The sequence below is a fragment of the Bufo bufo genome, chromosome 1, assembly GCF_905171765.1.
Source record: "Bufo bufo chromosome 1, aBufBuf1.1, whole genome shotgun sequence".
NCBI classification, from domain to species: domain Eukaryota; kingdom Metazoa; phylum Chordata; class Amphibia; order Anura; family Bufonidae; genus Bufo; species Bufo bufo.
In genome coordinates, this window is record NC_053389.1 from 352,140,621 (window position 1) to 352,165,160 (window position 24,540).

At 44.7% G+C, this 24,540-nt stretch overlaps 1 protein-coding gene across 2 annotated transcripts in view; it reads right to left on the minus strand.

The window, feature by feature from the left end:
* Positions 1 to 24,540, minus strand: part of SPDL1 (spindle apparatus coiled-coil protein 1) — a 174,006-nt gene that overhangs the window by 16,587 nt on the left and 132,879 nt on the right. For both annotated transcript variants that reach the window (XM_040442834.1, XM_040442825.1), the window contains exon 11: positions 22,716 to 23,061. In XM_040442834.1, coding sequence (XP_040298768.1) covers positions 22,716 to 23,061 — 346 coding nt within the window. The remainder of the gene's footprint in view (positions 1 to 22,715; positions 23,062 to 24,540) is intronic.

Sequence of the window (24,540 nt, forward strand, 5' to 3'; positions counted from 1 at the left end):
AGGAGGAGCACTGCCAGAGCCCTGCAAAATGACCTCCAGCAGGCCACAAATGTGCATGTGTCTGCTCAAACGATCAGAAACAGACTCCATGAGGGTGATATGAGGGCTCGACGTCCACAGGTGGGGGTTGTGCTTACAGCCCAACACCGTGCAGGACGTCTGGCATTTGCCAGAGAACACCAAGATTGGCAAATTTGCCACTGGCGCCCTGTGCTCTTCACAGATGAAAGCAGGTTCACACTGAGCACATGTGACAGACGTGACAGAGTCTGGAGACGCCTTGGAGAACGTTCTGCTGCCTGCAACATCCTCCAGCATGACCGGTTTGGCATTGGGTCAGTAATGGTGTGGGGTGGCATTTCTTTGGAGGGCCGCACAGCCCTCCATGTGCTCGCCAGAGGTAGCCTGACTGCCATGAGGTACTGAGATGAGATCCTCAGACACCTTGTGAGACCATATGCTGGTGCGGTTGGCCCTGGGTTCCTCCTAATGCAAGACAATGCTAGACCTCATGTGGCTGGAGTGTGTCAGCAGTTCCTGCAAGACGAAGGCATTGATGCTATGGACTGGCCCGCCCGTTCCCCAGACCTGAATCCAATTGAGCACATCTGGGACATCATGTCTCGCTCGATCCACCAACGTCACGTTGCACCACAGACTGTCCAGGAGTTGGCAGATGCTTTAGTCCAGGTCTGGGAGGAGATCCCTCAGGAGACCGTCCGCCACCTCATCAGGAGCATGCACAGGCGTTGTAGGGAGGTCATACAGGCACGTGGAGGCCACACACACTACTGAGCCTCATTTTGACTTGTTTTAAGGACATTACATCAAAGTTGGATCAGCCTGTAGTGTGTTTTTCCACTTTAATTTTGAGTGTGACTCCAAATCCAGACCTCCATGGGTTGAAAAATTTGATTTCCATTTTCTTATTTTTGTGTGATTTTGTTGTCAGCCCATTCAACTATGTAAAGAACAAAGTATTTCAGAAGAATATTTAAATAACTCAGATCTAGGATGTGTTATTTTTGTGTTCCCTTTATTTTTTTGAGCAGTGTGTATATATATATATATATATATATATATATATATATATATATATATATATATATTCAAAAGATGAGGCAGCATTCCAGAGGTAAAGTGGAAAACGACTGACCCTTTATTGACCCCTCTGCAACGTTTCAACCGCTCAATGCAATCTTTATCAAGCGCACGTGCAGCTGCCCTCCATTCATTTTCTATGGGGCCGGCGAAAATAGCCGAGCGCTGGCTCAACTATTTCGGTCAGCAACATAGAAATACATGGGAGCACGGGCCGCACATGCGCGGTACGCTCCGATTCACTTCGATAGGGAGCCAGCTTGTTGGTGGCCGGACCGGAGTCTTCCAGCCACCACCTTGTGGGGCTCCGTTCTCGATATAGGTTCTCAATTTACAGATAAATGCTGTGCTTCATATGTCCAAGGTCAGGGATGGCCAACCTGAAGCTCTCCAGCTGTTGCAAAACTACAACTTCCAGCATGCTCAGACTGCCTACAGCTATCAGCCTACAGCAAGGCAAGGTGGGAGTTGTAGTTTTACAACTGCTGAAGAGCCACAGGTTGGCCCTCCCTGTCCTAGGTGATTTAAGACTATAGAGAAAGATTTGGGTGACCCTGTAGACTAAATTACAGCATACAATGTCAATCAGTTGCTTCTAAGGTCATGCATTAAGATATACAGCCCTTATCAATATGGTTTTGAAAATGTTGTTATATGTGGAGTTTAAATACAAGGTTTTGTTCAAAGTCACGACTCACACAAAATTACACAAAGGTTTCTCTAGTAAACCATGCAGGATTTGACAGTAGTTCCATTCAATGTAAATGGGTTAAATATCCCAAAAAAGAGCACCCAGATACAATAACTGTCACGTACGGGAACCGCCCTGTCACGTGACCCGGGTGCGACTGGCAAGGGTCAATCTACACACAGGCCTCAGATTGAGCCTCGATCACACCCGAACACAGCCTCTCATGCACCCCAACACGCTGCCACCATCTATGACATTTAAATCAATACACTGATTAATTAAGGGCTCATAGAAAACCCCACAGCGCCCCACTCGCAAGCAGGCTCACATTGGCACAGGCCACACGTATAGCAAATACACTAACACAAACCGCACTCATACACTTAAAAAAAATTGAGGTTACTGGGCTCATTCACGGCACAAGGCAAAACCATTAAAGATGTGCTTTAATGTACTAAGAAGTACAGTACTTTGTTGCAAAAAGTTAAAAGAAATAAGACATACATAAACATGCACAAAACAGTATAAAAATAAAAGGATAAAAAGCAGAAAGGTTCTTACTCAACAAATTGTGTGGTCAGAGTTCCTTCTGGTTTCCGAGGACAGTAGGAGAGTGGAGCACAACCCAATGTTGATCGGATCCCCAAATTGTGTCCCAGAAATGTTCAGAATAGTTTATTTTTATCCCCATTCAGCAGAGGATGGAGCTGAGAGGAGTCTTTCTCCTATTGTGTCCCATCCTTCTGGGATGGGTCTCATTACCTGTGCATGCTCCACCTCTCTTACTCAGCTGGCAGCCATGAAATATTATTAAAACATGGCTTAATGTTCACACTAATGGATATTCGTGAACCAACATGTTTTAATAATGTATATTAGATCTGGCTGATCATTTTGATACCACACATGTCCGGTGTGGTTGTCCCAGAAGGTGAGATACTGGTTAAGTGGGAGTGCTGGCTGTCGGGGATGGTGTGTTTAGACCCCCTATGATGCCCACATCACACAGAATACAATGATCACAATTATTAATATGTGAGTTGTACCAGAGACGAGTTATTGCTTATGAGATATTTTCTTCATCCTCTGGCACTGTATTTGAAAAGCTTTTGGACCCCTGCGGGGGGTGAGGTTCCATGCTATCTGAGTGACTGCATTTCCATGAACCACCTGAGAAACCTAGACTGCTAAGGACGGGAACTATATAGTCTTTAGCAACGAGCCCAGGTTCTGTTTGGGATTCCACAGCGGTCAGTTTCGATTATGGACGCCTCGTGGTAAGAGCTTCAATTCTGCCTATGCTGTGCAGCAGGACGCTCCAACTGCTGGTTTGATGATCTGGAAGACATTGCATGCAACAGTCGTTTACCCAAAGGCCTCTTTCAGAGGAACGTATCTCCTATGTGGGAATCACGCTCCGCGTGAGAGTCCCTGTTATGGACACTGCTCGTTTCTCAGAAGTTTGCGGCATTATACGGATTTATAATGCTATGTGTCTCTGCGAGACCTTACTTCTACAGAATTATTCTGACAGCATTATTTCGATATGATTCTGTAGCAGTAAGGTCATGCAGACACACAGCATTACAAATCAGTATAATGCTGTGCACTTCTGGGAAACGAGCAGTGTCCATAATGGGGAATCAAGCTCAAAGCATTGGACACGCGCGTCTGAATGAGCCCTTAGTAGTGATACTTGGAACACCAACAGCTTAATCTGTGCAGGACTTCCTGCAGCCTCTAATGGCAGGGCTTAATACTGGTATTTTTTAATGCCTGCCCACTTGTAGCAAGAGCTTTCCAGGAACGTTTCCGCCACATTACAACTCTTACTTGGCCTGCCAGCCTCGGCAACCTACGGTGTGCAAGATCTACAGGCCCTGCTGTAACATACATTAGCAAATGTGCCGCTCGATACCATACGGAACCTGTATGCCTTCTTTCCCAACCATGTCATCTTGTATCCAGGCTACAAACACGTCAACAGGGTACTAGAGCTCATTTAAATTTTACAACCCCCTCATAAACTTATCCTTTCACTGTAATATTGTAACCACTTAACCTCTTCAGGACACATGACGTACCGTTACGGCATGTTGTCCCGGTACTTAAGAACACATGACGTACCGATACGTCATGTGTATTTCCGATCACCGCTCAATGCCCAGGGGGGTCCTGTGACCATCCCCCCTGTGTCGGCGATCGCCGCAAAGCGCAGGTCAATTCAGACCTGCGGTTTGCGGCTTTTTATGTTGCGGCAGCGACTGTGCCATCGGGTCCCCGTGGGGCTGTAGGGGGGACCCGGTGGCATGGAAGGCAGCGCGATGCCTAAGGAAGGAATTGCGCTGCCTTCCGGTGACGAGCCTGTGAGATCCAGCCCCCTGGATCTCACAGGCAGGAAGCTGTATGAGAAATACACACTGTATTACTCATACAGCCAATGCATTCCAATACAGAAGTATTGGAATGCATTGTAAAGGATTAGACCCCCAAAAGTTGAAGTCCCATAATGGGACAAAAAATAAAGTGGAAAAAAAAAAGTTCAAAAAATAAAGTCCCCCCAAAAATTTAAAAAGTTTCAAGTAAAAATAAACAAAAACTGCATTTTCCCCAAATAAAGTTAAAAAAAATTAGTAAAAAAGAGGAAAAAAAAAAAAAAGGAGACTGATTAGGTATCGCCGCGTCCATATCGACCGGCTCTATTAACATGTCACATGACCTAACCCCTCAGATAAACACCGTAAAAAATAAAAACTGTGCTAAATAAACCATTTTTTGTCACCTTACATCACAAAAAGTGTAGATCAAAAAGTCATACGCGCCCAAAATAGTGCCAAACAGTCATCTCATCCCGCAAAAATCATACCCTACCCAAGATAATCGCCCAAAAACTGAAAAAAAAAACTATGGCTCTCAGACTATGGAAACACTAAAACATGATTTTTTTTTTTTGTTTCAAAAATGAAATCATTGTGTAATTCTTGTGGAACAGCTAAAGGGTTAACAAAGTTTGTAAAATCAGTTTTGAATACTTTGAGGGGTGTGGTTTCTTAGATGGGGTCACTTTTATGGAGTTTCTACTCTAGGGGTGTATCAGGGGGGCTTCAACTGGGACATGGTGTAAAAAAAATAAAAAATCCAGCAAAATCTGCCTTCCAAAAACCGTATGGCATTCCTTTCCTTCTGCGCCCTGCCGTGTGCCCGTACAGCAGTTTACGACCACATATGGGGTGTTTCTGTAAACTACAGAATCAGGGCCATAAATATTGAGTTTTGTTTGGCTGTTAACCCTTGCTTTCTAACTGGAAAAAAATATTAAAATGGAAAATCTGCCAAAAAAGTGAAATTTTGAAATTGTATCTCTAATTTCCATTATTTCTTGTGGAACACCTAAAGGGTTAACAACGTTTTTAAAATCAGTTTTGAATACCTTGAGGGGTGTAGTTTCTAGAATGGGGTCATTTTTGGGTGGTTTCTATTATGTAAGCCTCACAAAGTGACTTCAGACCTGAACTGGTCCTTAAAAAGTTGGTTTTTGCAAATTTCTGAGAAATTTCAAGATTTACTTCTAAACTTCTAAGCTTTGTAACGTCCCCCAAAAATAAAATGTCATTCCCAAAATGATCCTAACATAAAGTAGACATATGGGGAATGTAAAGTAATAACTATTTTTGGAGGTATTACTATGTATTATATAAGTAGAGAAATTGAAACTTTGAAATTAGCAAATTTTTTAAAATTTTGGCAAATTTGGTATTTTTTTTAAATAAAGAGGATTTTTTTTTTTACTCCATTTTACCAGTGTCACGAAGTACAATATGTGACGAAAAAACAATCTCAGAATGGCCTGGATAAGTCAAAGTGTTTTAAAGTTATCACCGCTTAAAGTGACACTGGTCAGATTAGCAAAAAATGGCCTGGTCCTTAAGGTGAAATAAGGCTGTGTTCTAAAGGGGTTAAATATATCATCTAGGGCTGCAGCTAACGATTATTTGAATAATCGATTAGTTGCCGATTAATTTCTACGATTAATCGGAAAAAACGACAAAATTACAAAACAAAGCGGTTTATATGATTTTACTTGAAAAATTATGTTCAAAGGCCATATTAAAACAAATTGTGGATGGCACTGTTATGGAGAGGGGGATCTGTGGGTGGCGCTGTTATGGAGAGGGGGATATGTGCACTGTTATGGAGGGGGGGATATGTGCACTGTTATGGGCATAACAGTGCACAGATCCCTTTCCCCATAACAGTGCACAGATCCCTTTCCCCATAACAGTGCACAGATCCCTTTCCCCATAACAGTGCACAGATCCCTTTCCCCATAACAGTGCACAGATCCCTTTCCCCATAACAGTGCACAGATCCCTTTCCCCATAACAGTGCACAGATCCCTTTCCCCATAACAGTGCACAGATCCCCCTCTCCATAACAGTGCACAGATCCCTTTCCCCATAACAGTGCACAGATCCCTTTCCCCATAACAGTGCACAGATCCCTTTCCCCATAACAGTGCACAGATCCCCCCTCCCCATAACAGTGCACAGATCCCCCCTCCCCATAACAGTGCACAGATCCCCCCTCCCCATAGCAGTGCCATAGACCGATCCCCCTCTCCATAACAGCCCCGGCCCTGCTGCTCACAGCAGACTAATCACTCACTGCATCTTTATTTTACCTTACAATCGTGACGCTCCAGTAACAACTCTGCAGGCAGAGCGGAGGGCAGCGTAACGTCACTTACTCACGTGACGCACCTGCTCCGCCCACTTTATGAATGAAGGAGGCGGAGCAGGCACGTCACATGAGTAAGTGACGTTACGCCACCCTCCGCTCTGCCTGCAGAGTTGTTACTGGAGCGTCACGATTGTAAGGTAAAATAAAGATGCAGTGACTTAAAGTAAACCGCCCGCATAGCAACGAATCGGCGATTATTCGATAACTGGATTCGTTGACAACGAATCCAGTTATCGATTATTATCGATTACATCGATTATTCGTTGCAGCCCTACATTCACACGCATAAAGTTTCATTTGATTCCAACAACTCCTTCTTGGTGTGTTATTGTTTTTGTCAATGAGTATATTACCTCTTCTCTTCTGGAGGTTAAGCAGATGTTGGTCAGTGATGCCTGCTGGCTTTATTCACATAGCCAATGCGGATGTCTATTACAGGCATCAGCACAGTTTAACAAAAAAAAAAAAAAAAAACACACCATCTACCAATCTGCCACTGTAATACCACTATGGCAACTAGGGATCGACCGATTATCGGTTTTACTGATATTATCGGCCGATATTTAGGATTTTGAACGTTATCGGCATCTATTTTGCCGATATACCGATAACGTATCGGGAACAAGGATCGCGCTGCTGTCAGCGCTCTCCGTGTTCCCTTAGCAGCACAGGGGAGAAGGAAGCAGTGTCTCTCTCTCCCTGTGCTGCTGCCACCAATGAGAGGAGGGAGAACAAGAGGAGGGGCGGGGCTGTGGCCACTGCACCACCAATGAAGATACCTCTCTCCCATGAATTCATATACAGGAGGCGGGAGCTGGCTGCAGAATCACATGGCAGACTCCCGACCTCTATGACAAGTAGCTGCGATCTGCGGTAGTTAACCCCTCAGGTGCCGCACTTAAGGGGTTAACTGCTGCGGATCGCAGCTAACTCTCAGAGGTCGGGAGCCGGCTATGTGATTCTGCAGCCAGCTCCCGCCTCCTGTATATGAATTAATGAGAGAGTAATCTTCATTGGTGGCGCAGTGTGCCCCCCCCCACCCAAGCCCCCCAGTATTAATCATTGGTGGCGGTTGTAACGAAACGCCTAGCACCCAGACCGGGTACCTCCGTCGATAGTTGCTCCTAGTGCTTTCAGAGGACTCCAAGCACTCCACTTGACACCGTCAGCACTGCAGACCCCACGAACCGCCGAAGCTTGGTGGAGGTCTTGCCGTCTCCTACCCACCCTGGACCTACGACAAGGCTCCAGGCTCCAGTGGGTGAACCTCTCCTACATCCAGAGAGCAGGAACCATGAACAAGCTCTTACAAGAGCTTATAGTCAGGGGAGTATTGTGATCTAGCAATCCCCAAGAGTGTAGTTATTCTATCCCCCAAACATGAGCCAAGACTTCATGAAGGTATAAAACAGGAACACTTTATTGAGGGCTACCCGCCCGTATTTATGCAGGTCCCCATCTGGTGGACACGCCCTAGGGGACCAGAAGGAAGACAGACACAGGACAGATACGTAGCAACTCAGGATACACAGACTCGACACATCCCCACAATGCATCATGGTTTCCTCCTCTCTGCCCTGGAGACACCCGAGGAGCAATTCAATTATCTCTCAGGACAAAGGGAAATCGCCAATACACATGTAGGGACAACAGGACAGAAATCACCACCCAAACACACAATGTCACACCCCCACAGCAAACACAGACATTTAACATAGCCCCAGATAGCTCAAGTCTGAGTGCATATCATTAGGTGAATGGCACTCAGAATACACGAATACAATAAAATTAGCTATCTGGGTACCCTCACATAACAAAATACAATTCCAAAGACAGATTTAAGCTGTGCGGCCGGTCTGTCTTCTCCTTTAAAGTTAGTATGGGCCATAATCCTGAGGCAAGAGGCTGGTAAACAGGCCTCTCCAAAACCCAGTGGCGAGGTTGGCTTCGCCACAGCGGTGGCCACAGGGTCCCCTCTCCCCTCCTTGGCTGCCAAAGTCAGCTCCCTTGCTGCTGTGTGCACAAAGCACAGAGCAGCACGGACAGTGTGAGGTCCTATTCACCCTGATAGAGATCTATCAGGGTGAATAGGACAAGGGTTCTAGTCCCTAAGGGGGGCTAAAAACACACCAAAATATTATAAATGAAAAAGAAAGATTTACAAAAAAAAACTACACGTTAACATTCATTTTTCAGCAGATTTGTGTAGGAATTATTATTTTTTTATTTTAATTCACAGAATAACTGTATAAATTATCGGCTTGAAAGTTCACAGATTATCGGTATCGGCCCTAAAAAATCAATATCGGTCGATCTCTAATGGCAACATACATTTACTTCATCCCAGGAAAAAACTTCAGGGCAGAATGTACCTTATTCAGCCTTGACATCTTACCTAAGGTGACACACATGGTGCATCATCCTTTGCTTCCTTTCCTGGCTGGATTACTTTTTCCCCTCACATTATACAATGCTCGTTTCCATGATTATGACCACTATGCAATCCAGGAGCAGTGGCTGTGCTTACACACTATAGGAAAAAGCACAAGCCTATATATGTTCCCAGTCCCGGCCAGTACTGGGGGTATTCACGTCGTCGATTGTCTTGTGGCTAAGATATATCGACGACGTGTTGATCTTTTGGCGAGGAACCAGTGTGACATTTGAACGGTTCGTCCAACATCTCAATGATAATGATTGGGGTCTCCATTTTACTTCTGAGATCCATCCATCAATGATATCGTTCTCTGGATTTGACCAACTTCAAAAATGTTAATGGTGATATTGGTACCCGTCTCTTTCGCAAGAAGACGGCAACCAATTCACTGTTGGAATAGAATAGTTGTCATCCACGTGCACTGAAGTGCGGTATACCACGTGGGCAATACCTACGTCTTCGCCGCAATTGCTCTGGAATGAGCGATTTCAAGATAGCGGCGAATGATCTCAAACGTAGAGAGATGGAGATACCGTGCTCTGGTGTTGAAGCAGGCAAATCAGCATGCAGTTAGTAGAGAGAGGAATGACTTGTTGCATCCGCATGAACGTGAGGGAGGTGGTGAACAGTTGCGCATCATAGCAAATTATGATGATGCGCAGGGCCCAGTGAGAGAGCCTGTCGCAATATTGGGGTATCTTACAGGCTGACCCCAATGTGGGACATCTGGTGGGTAATGCTCCATCTATCACTTATCGGAGAGGGAGGAATATCAGGGATAGACTGGTGCACAGTCTTTTCTCCACTCCAGCCCAGTCCACCTTCTCCTTTAGGGACCAGTTGCGAGGCACATTTAAATGTAAAGGCTGTGTGGTCTGCGGGTCCATAAAGAGAGGTAATTATTTCTCCAGTACGACCACCGGATGCATTTAGCAGATCAGATCGTTCATCAATTGTAGATCGACGGGACTGGTCTACTTGATCACGAGCGAGTGTGGCCTCCAATACGTCGGTAAGACCGTAAGGAAGTTTAGGAGACGTAATGGAGAGCACTTAAATGACATAAAAAATGATGCAGACATGCCGATAGCCTGACATGTGACGGAGAATCATGGCAGCAGTCCTGGAGTCGTACGGTTTCAGGGCATTCAGATTGTTCAACCCTCCGTGAGAGGAGGGGATCTGAACAAGCGTATCCTTAAAAAAGAAGCCCAATGGACTTTCAGGTTGGGGACCGTGAGACCCAAGGGGTTAAATGATCATATTTCATACACGTGCTTCTTATAAATAGTACGTGATATGATGTAGGTCTGTGTACGGGACATAATGTAGTTTGGCCCCCTTTGGCATAAGCGATTAATTTCTGTCACGTTATCTATCTTTGTTTTCCCTCTCTTTAAATTAATATTTATTGCCTGCTGATTACCGCCTGTAATTATTGCAACATTATCATAACATCTCAATGGTGGGCAGTTGGTGGCAATTTGTATAGATATTAGGATCCGTTTTGGACTTCAACCCATTACCAGCTTTTATATTTATATATCCTCTGCGCTGTACAGCAAGATACAATCCGCCGTATTCCCTGCTGTTCTGAATGAGCATAGTCTCATGGGGCTAGTCCTCCTGTATAGAGACAGCTTTGAGCTAGTGCGATGCGCTGCTGTCAGTAGCGCATATGAGGTTACCTGCTTCCTGGCTGGGGGAGGCGTGTCCTGGATGCTTTCAGGTAGGAGGAGCATGGGCTACAAATAGTTTCGTTTTCGGTGGCCGCTTAGTGCCGGAGTGCTGCCTCTAGTGAGAGAGGGGTAGCGTGCATGCAAGTGCCAACATATATTAGGCTGCTCAGCTGTTAGGTGGTTACAGGGTGGGCTCCTGATGATACCATATGTAGAAACGAGTTGAGACAGACACACCTGGTGTCTGTAACTTTGTCTACAGCAGTTTGTTATAGCCGGCAGTTTAGTTTCCCATTGTGTGGCTTGCAACAGTTGAACAGCTGGTGACACCAGCGTGTGTGTGCAGCAACCTGAGTCCCCCCTTTTGTGTTTTGGATGGCGCAGTGGCAATGTGCATTGGTGCCATGTGCATGGGAGACATCTGTTAGAGGGTCTCAAGCCACACTGTACATAATACAGGGGAGGAATTCAGAGAGCGTCACCGTGCTCTAAGTGCTTTCACTCGCTGTGTTTTACAGTGTGCTATTTCCCCCCTCTTCCCTTTTTAAAGTGTATATTCAATAAAACTTTTTTGTTTTAAAGCAATCCTCTTTTTTGGAATATACAATTGATATAATTATAGGGTTGCATACCCGTTTAAAAAATATTGCTATTAAGTTTCTTTACATGATAAATGCCACTTGCTGAAGTGACAACCCCATTAACCTGTTTAGGACATAGGGCGTACCGGTATGCCCTGATTTCCCCGTCTTTAAGGACACAGGGCGTACGGGAATGTCCTATGTATTTCCGATCACCGCCGCTCGGCGGGCGGTGATTGGAACAAGGTGCCTGCGGTTTGCAGTTTTAGCTTATATAGCGGGCGGCGCTGCCATCGGGTCCCAATGCGGCTGTAGGGGGGACCCGATGGCATGGAAGGCAGCGTGATGCCTTCCTGAGGCATCTGCGCTGCCTTCCGGTGACGAGCCTGTGAGATCCATCCCCCTGGATCTCACAGACCAGAAGCTGTATGAGTAATACACACTGTATTACTCATACAGCCAATGCATTCCAACAGAGGTATTGGAATGCATTGTAAAAGGGATTAGACCCCCAAATGTTGAAGTCCCAAAGTGGGACAAAAAAATAAAGTAAAAAAAAAAAAAGTTTCCCCCCAAAAAAATTAAGTTTCAAGTAAAAATAAACAAAAACGTCATTTTCTCGAAATAAAGTTAAAAAAAAAATGGTAAAAAAAAAAAAGTAGGACATATTAGGTACCTAAGACAATCGCCCAAAAAAAAAAAAAAAAACTATGGCTCAGAATATGGAGACACTAAAACAATTATTTTTGTTTTGAAAAAACCTGTTATTGTGTAAAACTTAAGTAAATAAAAAAAAGTATACATATTAGGTATCGCTGCGTCCATATCGATCGGCTCTATAAAAATATCACATGACCTAACCCCTCAGATGAACACCGTAAAAAAAAAAAATCAATTTTTTGTCATCTTACATCACAAAAAGTGTAATAGCAAGCGATCAAAAAGTCATATGCACCCCAAAATAGTTCCAATCGAACCGTCACCTCATCCCGGAAAAAAATGAGACCCTACCTAAGAAAATCGCCCAAAAACTGAAAAAACTATGGCTCTCAGACTATGGAGACATAAACATGATTTTTTTGGTTTCAAAAATTAAATCATTGTGTAAAACTTACATAAATAAAAAAATAGTAGACATATTAGGTATCATCGCGTCCGTTACAACCTGCTCTATAAAAATACCACATGATCTAATCTGTCAGATGAATGTTGTAAATAACAAAACAAACAAAAAAAATAAAAACGCTGCCAAAACAGCCATTTCTTGTTACCTTGCCTCACAAAAAGTGTAATATAGAGCAACCAAAAATCATGTGTACCCTAAACTAGTACCAACAAAACTTCCACCATATCCCGTGGTTTCTAAAATGGGGTAAATTTTTTGGAGTTTCTACTCTAGGGGTGCATCAGGGGGGCTTCATATGGGACATGGTGTCAAAAAACCAGTCCAGCAAAATCTGCCTTCCAAAAACCGTATGGCATTCCTTTCCTTCTGCGCCCTGCCGTGTGCCAGTACAGCAGTTTACAACAACATATGGGGTGTTTCTGTAAACTACAGAATCAGGGCCATAAATATTGAGTTTTGTTTGGCTGTTAACCCTTGCTTTCTAACTGGAAAAAAAATATATATATATTAAAATGGAAAACCTGCCAAAAAAGTGAAATTTTGAAATTGTATCTCTATTTTCCATTATTTCTTGTGGAACACCTAAAGGGTTAACAACGTTTTTAAAATCAGTTTTGAATACTTTGAGGAGAGTAGTTTCTAGAATGGGATCATTTCTGGGTGGTTTCTATTATGTAAGCCTCACAAAGTGACTTCAGACCTGAACTGGTCCTTAAAAAGTTGGTTTTTGAAAATTTCTGAGAAATTTCAAGATTTACATCTAAACTTCTAAGCCTTGTAACGTCCCCCAAAAATAAAATGTCATTCCCAAAATGATCCTACCATGAAGTAGACATATGGGGAATGTAAAGTAATAACTATTTTTGGAGGTATTACTATGTATTATAGAAGTAGAGAAATTGAAACTTGGAAATTTGCAGATTTTTCAAAATTTTGGGCAAATTTGGTATTTTTTTGATAAATAAAAATGATTTTTTTTTACTCCATTTAACAGTGTTATGAAGTACAATATGTGACGGAAAAACTATCTCAAAATGGCCTGGATAAGTCAAAGCGTTTTAAAGTTATCACCACTTAAAGTGACACTGGTCAGATTAGCAAAAATGGCCTGGTCCTTAAGGTGAAATAAGGCTGTGTCCTTAAGGAGTTAAATTAAAACCCTAAGAAGTGACCCCATTTTAGAAACCTTCCTGTATTTACCAAGGGGTGTAGTGAGCATTTTGATCCCATGGAGGTTATTCACTAATTAATGCAGAACAGATGGTACAAAGTGAAAATTGCAATTATTATCCTGTGTTTCCTGGTTTTATAAACAACCAACAAATGGTCTTAAACGGCTTCCGTCACCCCACTAAAGTCTTTTTTTTTTTTTGGCTACTTATAATCCCTATACTGCGATATATCAATACATAATGTTATTAATCATTTTGGATTAGTAGTTAATTTAAAAAACTGACTTATCATATGCAAATTACCTGTCTAACAGCAAGTAGGGCGGCTACTTGCTGGTAGCAGCCGCATCCTCCTTTCATAAAGACGCCCCCTCCTCCTGTTGATTGACAGGGCCAGCGAACGCGCTCGTTCTCTGGCTGGCCCTGTCTGCATTCAAAATCTGGCGCCTGCGCCGTACCTGTCTTCAGTCGGCGCAGGCGCACTGAGAGGAGGACGCTCGCTCGGCCGCTCCTTCCTCAGTGCGCCTGCGCCGGGTGTAGATGTGACGTCATCGGCGCAGGCGCATTGAGGATGGAGCGGCCGAGCGAGCATTGATTAGCATTGGAGTCTTTGATGATTTTACTACTTTCCTATGAAGCCCTTGCCTGTAATAGGGCTCCATAGGAAAGACTGTGCAGCAGCCTCCTGTCATACTGACAGGGGATGCCACACACAAGCTCTGGCTCCTCCAAATCGCCAAACGGGGGAGTCTGAGCATAACAGGAAGCATGCGCAGATGCTGTGGTCAGGTATGACCACGGCATCTGAGGGGTTAAATGTCCGCAATCAGCATTACCGCCGGTCGCGGACATTAGCCATGGGTGTCTACTGAAGGAAACAGCAGGCACCCGGATACTAAAGACCCGACATGTGACGTACTATTACTTCACATGTTGGGAAAGGGTTAATAGAGCAAGTAGTTATGGATGGGGCGATACAAAATATGTCTTTATTTTTACTGTTTTACACAATAAAAAAAAAAAAAAAAAAAAAAGTGTCCCTCTCCTGAAAGATATATATATTTTTTTAATTTCTCGTGTGTGGTCTTGTGTGAGGGGGCTTTTTTTGAGGTGAGATGATGTTTTGATTCCTGTATTTTTCAGCCTTTAGGACGCATCGGACTATAAGACACACCAATATTTGGAAGTAGAAAATAAGAAAAACTATTTTCCTATCAGACCTCAAATCAGAGCTCTATTCTTCATCAGACTCCCAATTCTCTTCAGACTCCCAAATCAGACCCCCAGCCTCCATCAACCTCAGATCAGACCACCCAATCTCCATCAGCCACTCACCTGCGCCCCCCCCCCCCCTCCAGCCTCAGATCAGACCCCCCCAGACTCAGACCAGACTCCCAATCAACCTCAGATCAGACCTTCCCCCCCAGAACCCATCACCCTCAGATGGGACCCCCAGGCACAATGAGCCTCAGATCAGACCCTCCAGCCTCAATCAGCTATAGATGGGAGCCCCAAGCCCTCATTAGAGCCCCCCGCCCCCATCAGATTAAGATCAGACTCCAAATCAGCTCCAGATCAGACCCAATCAGCCTCAGATTGGACCCCCAGACCCAATCAGCCTCAGGTTGGACCCCCAGCCCCAAATCGGATCCTCACTCCCCCCATTAGCCTCAGATCTGACATTATAAAAAAAACAAAATAAAAAATAAAATAAACTTGCTTGCTCAGGATGGTGCTGCAGATTCAAGAGACACAGCTCCATCACTTCTTCCGGGTCGCGCTATTTATTGTGACCTGATGGCGCAGAGCATCAAGTTATAGTGTGTGTCTACATCCTGATGCTGCACAGCCAGGACACAATGGGACCTGTAAGACAACCAGGGAAGGCAAGTACAGCCAGCACAGCGTTGCCCTCACATCCCCTTGCCTCCCACATGCTAATGACCGCTTCCATAAACCCCCATATCAGACCCCTGTATCAGCCCTTCAGATCAGACTTAAAAAAAAAAAAATAATAATAATAATTCACTTACCTCTCCTGCTCCACTATTACTCTGCATGTCTATCTGTCTCTCCTCCAATCGCGCTCACTGATCATCTCTGGGCCAACGCTGCACTGTTACCTGATGGCATGCTGCATCAGGTCATAGAGCTACACTACGTTGTGACACTGTACACAGTCAGGACAGTGCAGCGTAGCCCCAGGAAGGAAGACCAGAGAGGGTGAGTACTGGCAGCGCCTCACACCCCGCTCCATGCACCTACTGCATACTAGTGAGCTCTTCCATAATGGATACGGTAACTAGTATTCGCTTTATAAGACACACAGACACTTCGCCCCCACTTAAGGGGAAAAAAAGGGTGTCTTATAAAGCAAAAAATGTGGTATAAATTAGTAGTACCTGACACTGACACTCCCAGCATGATCATATGAGCTCATTACACTGGGAACCCTGGTCCTGGTGCATTCAGTAAGAAGTTGTGAGTGCAAGCAGTTGAGGGGACCATTTAATTATTTATATATATATTTTTTGTAAACCTTGAAAGGCCATATTTTCCCTAGTGTACCCTTTTTTTTACCGCTGTTATACAGGTGCACTCCTGTCTAAAAGGCTGCTGAATACAGTCAATGGGGTGCTATTGAAAAAAAAATTGCCTCATTTTTAGCTCCAGTGACTTCTATTGGTTCTAAAAATGTCTGTGTGATGCCGTTACGACGATGGGTGTTACACGCCCATTTTTCACATTCATTTAAATGTAGCCTAAAGGAGTGAGAAGAAAACCAGTCTCAAAGCAAATCACCCCCTGCACCAAATCAAGGCAACTCGGACTATTTTACTAGCATCTGGATTGTTTATAGGTTTTTTTCAGCTCTGATGATTTTGTGAAGGTATGTTCATACAGGCATATTTGACCATTCATTTTTAGGGTGTGGTGTATTGAAAGGGGTTGTGTCACTTCAGCAAACAGCATTTATTATGTAGAGAACGTTAATACAAGCCACTTACTAATGTATTGTTATTATCTGTATATTGCCTCCTTAGATGGCTGGACATTATACACTGATCGTTTCCATGGTTACGACCACCCTGCAAATCCAGCAGCGGTGGCTGTACTTGCACAATATAGAACAGAACCATTGTATGTGCAGTCCCACGGTCCTGGCCACCCGAGAGGCCGGCACTTTTTCCTATAGTGTGCAAGCACGACCACCACTGATGGATTGCAAAAAGATTTTAGTTCTACCCTAAAATGCTTTAAAATAAAACACGATTACATATCTTCGTCTCCGGAGCCGTTCTGCTTTACACACCACACTGGTAATATGCAAATTTCAAGGACAGTGATTGGCTGCAGCGGTCATGTATCCTATACCTGCACGTCACTGCTGCAGTCTATAAACAAACAGGAGAACTAGCTATAGAGAAAATGATGCCATAGAAAGAAGTAATTTTTTTAAGCAGAAGAATTGCTTACATTTCTAATTCATCTCAGACAACCACTTTAAGTACCATTCATTCAACTATCTGCCAGACGAAAGTGAAAAAGATCAGAAATAACATTTTTTTCTTCTATATCCTTTAAGAATTTTTTTCTAAATTCTAAAAAACTTTTTTACATACATAAAACTTGTTTACATACAGAGGATCATCTATCTAGTCCCGCTCTCAGCTGAGAAGCGGGTATAAGTGTATAAAGTCTAGGCAACGCTCTTCAAGCTCAACGTACATCAGGTGTGTATGTTTATCTCACATAGCATTACCTAGACTCAGCTGGGAGCAGGACTAGCTATGCACAGGTATGCATCCTCTGCAGTAAAAATTTGTTGTGTTCAAGTCACATTCTTAGTATCTGCTTAGGCTACTTGCACACATGTGGTAAGGTAAAGGCAAAGGGACAGCCTGTCGGAGTTCACTCTATCCGGCATAGGGCCATGCAGCTTAGGTTCCCATTAATTATAATGGGATCCGGTGGGGATTCATCCGTTACATGCACTATTTTTCGTCCGGCTAAGACCCAGTGCTCATGCTGGAAACCGGCCAGATCACATTATAAATCAATGGACTGTCAGTAAATGCAGTGGTGAACTATGGCAGGCTGGTTCTCTGCCAGAACAGCCAGCCAGATACCTTACAGCACTGTGAAACAAGCCTTAGCATATCCTTTAAATGGGAGAGTATACGTTTTTAATAAACAAAAGTATCACGTTTCTTTGGGGGGAGGCGCGAGTTTAGACGCTATTCTATCTTCCAAACAAAAATAAAAATGACAGCGACAAAGCAAGAGACAAAAAGGAGATTTTTTTGTGAAACTCACCTGTAAAATCTTTTTCTCGTCTTTTCCATTGGGGGACACAGACCATGGGTATAGCTTAGGCCACCACTAGGAGGAGACACTATGCAAATAAGAAAAAACAGCTCCTCCTCCACTGGCTATACCCCCATGCTCCAACAGGAGGACCACAGTGCGTGCAAAAGCAGGAGGAGACAAAAACCAAATATTAATAAAGAAAACAGAACCGAGGAATACCGCCATCAGGCCGTAAACCATAAGGTCCCAATAGAATAGAACCAACCCCTCCTGTAACAGACAAGAATTGGTGTGAGCTGTGTTGCCCAATGGAAAAGACGAGAAAAAGATTTTTACAGGCGAGTTTCACAAAAAATCTCCTTTTCTCACCCATTCCATTGGGGGACACAGACCATGGGACGTCCTAGAGCAGTCCATGGGGTGGGAAGACCCACACCTCCTGAGGGAAACGTCCAACGGGTAAACAGGAACCACAGCCTGCAATACCTTGCGCCCTAGGGCAGCATCAGTTGACGCCAGAGAGTGCAGCTGGTAGAACTTGGTAAAGGTATGTAAGGACGACCAGGTGGCCACCTTACAAAGTTGTGATGTAGAGGCTCGATTGCGCCTAGCCCAGGAGGCCCCCACCGCCCTAGTGGAGTGCGCGGTAACCCCCGTTAGGGGAAACCCTACCCCGGGACCGATAGGCCATGGTAATAGTTGACCGAATCCACCAAGCCACAGTGACCTTGGGTGAGGCCCCTCGGGAACCACAAAAAGGGAGTCCGAGCGGCGAAATGGGGCAGTAACCGACAGGTACAACCGCAAAACACAGACAACATCCAGAGAATAGAGCGCGCTCCTTGGGGTTCGCCGGAGCGGGGCAAAAAAGAAGGGACTGGGCGCAGTACCACCCTATCCTTATGGAAGACCAAAAAGGGTCCCTTGGAGGAAAGGGCGCCCAGCTCCGATACCCTCCAGAAAGAGGTGATGGCCACCAAAAGACCACCTTCCAGGTGCAAAGACTCAGGGAAATGTCCCTCAGGGGCTCAAAGGAGCCGCCTGCAGAGAAAACCGAACCAGGTTCAGATCCCAGGGGGGGAGGGACACACAGAAGGACCAAATGCGCCACCCCTAGTAGGAAGGTCCTCACCGGACCGAGCAGAGACAGAGACCGCTGAAAAAAAATGGCCAGAGGAGAGACCTGACCCTTCAGAGAGCTCAGGGACATTCCCATGTCAAGACCCGACTGGAGAGAAGAGAGGATCACCGTAACGGAGAAACAAAGTGAAAAAACACCTAACTTCTCGCAAAAAGGCAAGAAAGGCCTTCCAGGTACGATAGTATATCCGGGAGGAAGCTGGTCTCCTGGCTCTCATCATGGACTTCACGACAGAGTCTGAGAAGCCCCTCTACTTCAAGATGGAGGTCTCAACAGCCACGCCGTTAAACGAAGCGGCCCTTGAGACAGCAGGTCCTCCCTGAGAGGAAGAGGCCAGGGAATGTCTGCCAGCATCAGAGTGCCTTCCGAGAACCAGGCGCGGCGAGGCCAATCGGGGGCGATGAGCTTCCACCCACTGGAGGATCCTTTTCACCTCTTGCATCACCTGTCCGGCTGCGGGATCCGCCCTGAAGATTAATGTAAGCCACAGCTGTGGCATTGTCCGACTGGACCCTTACCAGGAGACCCGCTAGGAGGGAGGTCCAATGAGACAGAGAAAAATTACTCTGAGCTCCAGAATGTTGATCGGAAGGCGGGCTTCCACTTCTGACCACACCCTCTGAACCTTTCGAGCCTGGAAAAAGCCACCCCAACCCCGGAGACTAGCATCGGTGGTGACGACTGTCCAGGAGATTGGGGAGGAAGGATCTCCCTGACGCCAGATTCTGAGGGGACAGCCACCACGGGAGTCCCATGCGAACCCGAGGCAGTAGGCGGATCTGAGAGTCCAGACCCCTCGATGTCCTGTCCCAGAAGGACAGGATCGCCTGTCGCAGAGGCCGAGTGTGAAACTGGGCAAAGGGAACAGCCTTGAAGGAGGCCACCATAAGCCCCAGAACCTGCATGCACTCCTTGATGGAGATACACTGAGAATGCAGAAGGAGAGACACCGACTCCCGTATCCGAGAGAACTTGTAATCCGGAAGGAATACTCGGGCTGCAGTGGTGTCCAGAATCATCCCCAGGAAGGTCACCCTCTGGGCAGGTTGGAGAGAGAACTTCGGGAAGCTGATCAGCCAGCCGAACTGCTGCAGAGTCTGAACAGTGAACCTGACGCAGTCTTCGGCCTGGGGACGAGAGGGAGCCCTTATCAGTATGTCGTCCAGGTAGGGTAACAGAGATGATGACGGCCGCCAATGGCGAAGCGCAGGAATCTGTGGTGAAATTCTGCAATAGAGACATGCAGATAAGCGTCCCGGATGTCCACTGACGCGATGAACTCCCCTGGAAGAAGAGAAGCAATAAGGGAGCGGAGGGATTCCATCCGGAACCTCCGCACCCGACGGGACTTGTTAAAGAGCTTCAGGTCTAGGACCAGACATACAGATCCCTCCTTCTTTGGCACCACAAAGAGATTAGAGAAGAACCCTGTACCCTGTTCCTCCAGAGGAACTGGGGCAACAACTCCCCGGACCAGAAGGGAAGAGACCACTTGTAAAAGGGCCGAGGCACGGGCCGGATCACCGAACCCGAGAAGGGAAGAAACGTTCCGAAGGTCTGGAAGCGAATTTTATCTTGTAACCAGAAGTTACAATTTTCAGGGTCCAGGCGTCTCGAACGTGAGCTCTCCAGACCTGCTGAAAGAAGAGCAGACGCGCGACACAAGGAGTGGCAGTGCACTGGATAGAGGGCAGGACTAGGTGACCCCGGACCTGGTAGGCCACCGGAGCTGCAGGTCGAGCCCGGTTCCACTTATCTTCTGGGGGGAAAGGGAGGTAGCCGGGGACGGCCATTCGACCTCGGCGCTCGCTCCACTGAGAGACCAGGGACGCACCATGCGACCCTGCGTCCTCTGTTTAGAAAAAAACAAACAGGAGAAGAAAAAAACTACAGGGACAACCCTGCAGGAACAGGAGTGTCACCTCCTTATCCGACACCAAGCTAAAACTGAGGTCCTCCTGTTGGAGCATGGGGGTATAGCCAGTGGAGGAGGAGCTGTTTTTTCTTATTTGCATAGTGTCTCCTCCTAGTGGTGGCTTAAGCTATACCCATGGTCTGTGTCCCCCAATGGAATGGGCGAGAAATGAATGCACTTGTTTGACATTACATTCTACAGGTCCACTGAGAGATACATTTTCATAAAATGGTTATACAAATGTATCTGCTGGGTGAACAGGGAAATGTGATGTTAAAGGGGTTTTAAAGTGATTAAGGTTGATGACCTATGCTGACTTTCGACAGCCCCACAGAGCAGCTGTTTAAAGAGGCTGCGGAGCTCAGCACAGTGTCCTTCTTGCAGATTTCCAACCACAGCGCTGCCCACAGGACAGGGGTTGTGCTTGATATCGCAGCTCAGCTCCATTCACTGAGCAGCGCATAAGCAATGTGACGTCCCTGGTCTAAGGTAAGCTTCTAGGAGCACCACGGCCTCTTCAAGCAGCTGATCAGCACACATGTCAGGAGTCAAACTCGCTGATCAGCATTGGTGCCTCCTTAAAGAGCTGAACGACGGATATGCAGGACAAATGAAAGGAGAGTGAATTTTTTTTTTTTTTTCTCTTACAGCCCCTTGTTCTCTAGCATAAAAAGAAAAGCCAAATATCAATTGAGTTCATTGAACCAATTTCTTTTGATAGGATCATGAAATGGATCACAACAAGGCTTCCCTCCGCTTTCCTGTAGGAAGTGAAGCTCTTTAATTAAATAACATTTAATAAAAATAAAAAAACTCAAAATTGCTTCCCTTTGAAAAGAGTCCATGGGCAGTTTTGTTACACAATTACACCTACAAGGGTGAACCTCTTGACATTAACACACCTTAATTACAAGAAAGAAAAAAGTGCATACATAAAATAAATGTTTTAACTGTGAATTTTGCTAAGGGTACGCATATTGAGTGTACACCTGGTGGCTGAGATGAGGGCAAAAATCAGTCCAACATTCAGTTCAGGGGGTTTTCAAACTGTTACTGGGAGCTTCCTTTTGTAACATTGTGTGTTTATTAATGGCAGCAAATTGTTGCCGCTAGGATGCAGCTTTAGTCGTAAAATTACATGACCATTATCAATTTGAGAACCGGGCAAACTGCAAGATGGTGTGTCTTGCTGCCCATGAAATGCTACTTAAAGGGCTTGTATCAGCTGGGACTTTTATGGCATACCGCTAGGGTATGCTATTAAACTCAGACAGGCACAGTCTCACCTCCGAGACCCATAGGACTCCAAAAGCACGTTCGGGCTATATTCAGAAGTTCCATAGAAATTAATGGAGAGTGCATTGCGCCAGCGCTCCCACAGCTCCATTCACTTCTATTGCACTGCACTGAACTGATATTGGTGGTATACCTTAGAGATATGCCACCAATGTCTCATAAAAGACCATGCCTTTAAGTCCGTACCCTATTTAAAAAGAAAAAAAAAAAAAAAAAAAAAGTTCAATAAATAGTAGTAATAATGAAATTCCAGTGCTGAATAAACATACATACTTTTGAGTACATACTGGTTCACAATCACATTTAAAAAGGGAAAATAGTCCACTTTCTTATAAAAGATGCAACAATTATGATTTTCTGAAAGGACTAAAAATTTTAAGCCGATTAAGGCGAAAGTTAGGAAGGAAACACCATGCAAAGCTTAAGAAAAACAGGAAGAGACGGAAGGCATAACTCACAAAGTGATAGATAAAAGATCTAGGTCTTTCTTGGATGTGGTGTTCAAGAACTGGAGGTGGCACTGACCTGGAGGAGGTAGATGAAAGGGTGCAGTCCTTTTTAGTTAATGTGTGGGTATCATTTAAATCTTCTGCTATTCTTACTCTCTTCCGCTCTTTCACAGTTTGGTGACTACGTGGTTCATCTTGGCTCACAGGTACACTTGCAACATCTTGTTCGTCAGAAGATGCAGGTTCATCTTCAGGAGATAAATTATCTGACAAGGCTACATTTTCTTTTCCTTCAAGATTATTTTTAGGAACAGGATCAATGCTACTAACAGGCAGATCTTTACCCTCAGATACTTCTTCAGCTGGACAGTCAAGTGGAAGTTGTTCTCGTGTACGTCTCTGAGTTTGTAATTTAACAATTTCTGAAAAATTTAAAATAATAAAAAGTATTATTAGAGGGGAGTCTGGCACCTCCAAAATCAATTTCAAGGTATGCATACTACTGTGTAGGTTATGCCCCCCAAAACATAACATTACCTTTCATGTGCAAATCCAGTCCTCTATTTCTGATTAATGCTTCTTTTTAATCGTATATAAATAAGCTTTTGCTGCCGGGTGGGGGGGATTCTCTATTTGGTGCACCATCACACAGATTTCAGAACTGGTAGCAATGACACAAGTAAAGCCAGGTACACCAAAAAACTTATTGGCATAAAAACAAGCATTTCTCAGGATTAGAAGAAACTACCCTACATTGGATATGCTTACTTTAAAACTGATTTTGGAGGTGAATGTTTCCTTTCAATTCACAAGATACAAAAATTGAATTCCCAATTCAAATCTAAAAACACATACCACTCAATTAGTAACAATCACACTAAGATTTACATTCCATAGGAGGCGTCTCACTACATTATTGCCTCACTAACCTTGGAATAGAGAAACACAGTGAGTGTGTCCCAATATAATACAAATAGTTGTAATGCCTTCCTATGAACTGCCAAACACAAAAAATAGAAAGTAACGATAAATGGCTCTGTTGACATCATGTTTTAAAAAGGTTTGATATTTTTATACAAAGTTCCAGACGCGGTGATGCCCATGTTTATATTTTTTGTTATCCATGTTATTTATTTATTTTTACGGAAAGGGGGGTGATTTTATCTTATTTTGTTTTAGTTTTAATTTTTAAAAGTTTTCCTTGACTTTTTTTATGGCATTGTAGCTCATGTCTGAGGCTACACAACTCACATTTTTAAAACTATGAGTCATCATAGTTCCTATAGATCCATGATAAGAGCAGAATTGCTCATTCCTTATGTTTATGTTTTTTTCTTATGTCATATTTCTTATGCCACCTGCTGGCCAAAATAATATTTGCAGCCTTAATACCCTGGGTCTCTTCAGCGAGACCCAGCATTTTGAAACCAATTACCAGCATCTTTATTGGTTGCAGAAGATGTCGGCAAGAAGCTCTTCCAGGTTCTTCAGCCTTTCACCACATTTGATCAAAGCATAAAACGCTTTAATGAGCGCAATCGGCATTATTGCAGGTCGCGGTCATTAGCTGCTCGTCTCTGCTGTTTGAAACAGCGGAGACCCGCCGGCAATGGCACCCGCTGCATGCACAAGCAGGCGCCATGTTTACCCATCGCTCGCTGGTAGCCCAACGCAGTACCACAGACTGATCCTGGTTTCCAGTAATAACAATGTTCCATACCTTCAACAGCATAGTGCACCTTCACACTTTTCTGCAGCCGTATGCAGATGGCTGGATTTACAATTCCCTAGCCACTGGACTGGGCATGGAGGTCCAACAGAATCACCCTTAAAAAGCAACTTATTTTTATTTAGTTAAAATTTATGCCCCAGTCTCGGTGGCTGATAATGACACAAACATG